Source organism: Sphaeroforma arctica (genome assembly GCF_001186125.1).
Source record: "Sphaeroforma arctica JP610 unplaced genomic scaffold supercont1.4108, whole genome shotgun sequence".
NCBI lineage: Eukaryota > Ichthyosporea > Ichthyophonida > Sphaeroforma > Sphaeroforma arctica.
This window is the reverse complement of record NW_014036450.1, coordinates 1-2,726: the sequence shown is the minus strand read 5'-3', so window position 1 is coordinate 2,726 and position 2,726 is coordinate 1. Positions and strand designations below refer to the sequence as shown.

Sequence of the window (2,726 nt, the reverse complement as noted above, 5' to 3'; positions counted from 1 at the left end):
TGTATATATATATATATAGCAGGTATATATACTTTTATATATATTAAACACTTGTTGACATATTTTTAACATACGTTGACATATCGTTAACACATGTTGACCTATTGTTAACACATGTGGACATGTTTGACATCTGCAGGCGTCATCTTCCACAACAAGTTAGCGACCATGTGTGCCATTAAGAAGATGCGAAGCTCAGGCATTGCCGGTGACGCGCAAGAGTTCCTCAATGAAGCGGTGTGTCTCCACGTATCTGTAGGTTGGCTCTGTTGATATTGAGTGTTGTTTAGGGTCCAGGGTTAAGTGTTGGTTTGATACCAGGGCTTTAGCTAATACCCTAAACCCTACACTACGCTGAGCATGCCGGTGTTGTTTGATAACGGCATCACTTCTAACCCATACCTCCCTTAACCCTAAAACCCGTCACCACAGCAACTGCTGCGCTCGCTCAACCACCTCAACATCTGCAAGATGCTGGCTGTGTGCGACCACAACAACGCACTGTTTCTGCTGATGGAGCACTGTGACGAAGGAGACCTGCACAACTACATGATCAAGAATCCCCACAAGATGACCCTCACGGCCAAGGTACGTGTGCATGTGTCTGTATGTGTACATGTGTGCGTATGTGCGTGTTCGTGTGTGCGTGTGAGCATGTATACTGTTGGTGTTGTTGCCTGGAGCCTTCGTTGACAGTCGTTGGGTCGTTGCTGCGTGGGTCATTCGCATATACACATTGACGTGTTTGAAGAACACACTCGACACATAGCCCGACTCACTTCGCTACACCAAACCCATGCCCGTTTATGTACAGAGTGTTAGGGTTGTACCCAAACCCTAGAACACACGGTGTGTATGTACACTGATGCACACGGCTATTCCTGGTGTGTATGTACACTGATGCACACGGCTATTCCTGGTGTGTATGTACACTGATGCACACGGCTATTCCTGATCTATACATATGGCCACTCTGCAGAGCTGGTTCTCTAAGGAAATTGCCAAAGGTATGGAGTACCTGGCAGCCAATAAGATCGTCCACAGAGACGTTGCTGCCAGAAACATCCTGCTGTCCAGCGCGAGCACAGCCCAGGGCAAAAACAATCAGGTACTCAATCAGGGCAAAAACAACCAGGGGTTAATAGACAATACATCTCACATGTACAAACAACCAGGTGCGTGTATGTGGGTTAATAGATAATACATCCTAGAAACACGACGTGCATGGAGATGGCTGATATTCCGTTGAGTACACGTATACACACGCACTTGTGGTGTTTGTTCGCATGTCCCTGCCGTCTGGTCACCCATGAGCCGTGTGCGGGTGTGTATGGCTTGTGCGTGTACCTGTGTGGTGTGCAAGTGTGGAGATGATATGACATGACAGGAGGACTGTCTTTCATTCCTGTACGTCGGTCGGTGCATATGAAATTTCTCATGTAGGGCCATCGAGACGATCACCGTATCGTTTAGTAAACGTGAAACGGCCTGGAATCTGCCAAAACTTCTATGTAAACCAAGCGAGTAAATGCCAATTAATATTATTTTGAACCCCAATATTGATCCAGCTGCCTAAGCCAAAAATCTCTGATTTTGGATTGGCTCGGCGCACCACCTCAGAACATACGTACGTCAAACAGTCGCACGACGGCGTACTGCCAATCCGATGGATGGCCAGGGAAACGGTACTCAGCCGAGTCTACACCGAGAAAAGGTGAGACCACGACCCAATTGTGGGCCTATTGTGGGCTTATTATGGGCCAATTGAGTCTATTTGTTGTGTGATCTTTGTAATCAGCTGGTTGTGGGATTGGCTGAATTGCAGTGTCCCTTGCCCTGTCTGTCATTCAATGCATATCATATCAACTGCCACTGCTTCTCTCGGCCTTGCACCCCACCAACCACGTACCAACCATGTACTAACCATGTACTAACCCACAGGCCTTGCACCCCACCGACCATGTACCAACCTATAGCCCAATAACCCAATAGACTGCACGCATTCACCTGCACCTGCGTCATTGCTAGTTGCATGGCTATACCCTGGTGCCCCGTTCTCAGGGACTGCTACCAGTCCAACCCGTGACCACGTGCCTTTGCTTCACCCGTTTTTGTTCATCCCTACGCTGTTCCAAAACTATGGAGTGTTGGAGAATTGGACTTATTTTGTCCTCATATCGTCTCCTTCTCTCAATGCCACAGTGACGTTTGGTCGTATGGAGTGACCCTGTGGGAAATATTCACTCTAGGACAAGTCCCATATTCCGAATTCAAGGTAGGTTGTATTAGTATGTCTAGGGCAAGTCCCATATTCTTAGTTCAAGATAGTTTATGCTATCTGTATTGTGATATCGTGTTTACATGGATGATATCCAAATCGATGGGTTTGAGGTCGTCCTCAATAGTCCGCACATGCCATAGCACAGTTGCAGACAGGTTGAGTAGCACATAAGATGAAGGTGTTTGATCTGATGCTCCAATGCCACAGATAGACCATCAACAACCCAGACATCACCCTAGAACCCTACAACACCCTACAACACCAAACAACACACTACAACACTACAACACCAAACAACACCAAACAACACCCTACAATACTACAACACCAAACATCACCAAACAACACCCTACAATACTACAACACCAAACAACACCCTACAACACCCTACAACACCAAACAACGCCCTACAACACCAAACAACGCCCTACAACACCAAACAACG

At 47.0% G+C, this 2,726-nt stretch overlaps 1 protein-coding gene across 1 annotated transcript; it reads left to right on the top strand.

Annotated features, from left to right (window-relative positions):
• Positions 1 to 137: 137 nt before the first annotated feature.
• Positions 138 to 2,267, top strand: SARC_14073 (TK protein kinase; the record flags this gene model as incomplete). The annotated part of the gene is made up of 5 exons (XM_014291794.1): positions 138 to 237; positions 433 to 588; positions 980 to 1,108; positions 1,569 to 1,714; positions 2,203 to 2,267. Coding segments are annotated over exons 1-5 (565 nt in total), but the record flags the coding sequence as incomplete, so codon positions are not given.
• Between the last annotated feature and the right edge of the window lie 459 nt (positions 2,268 to 2,726).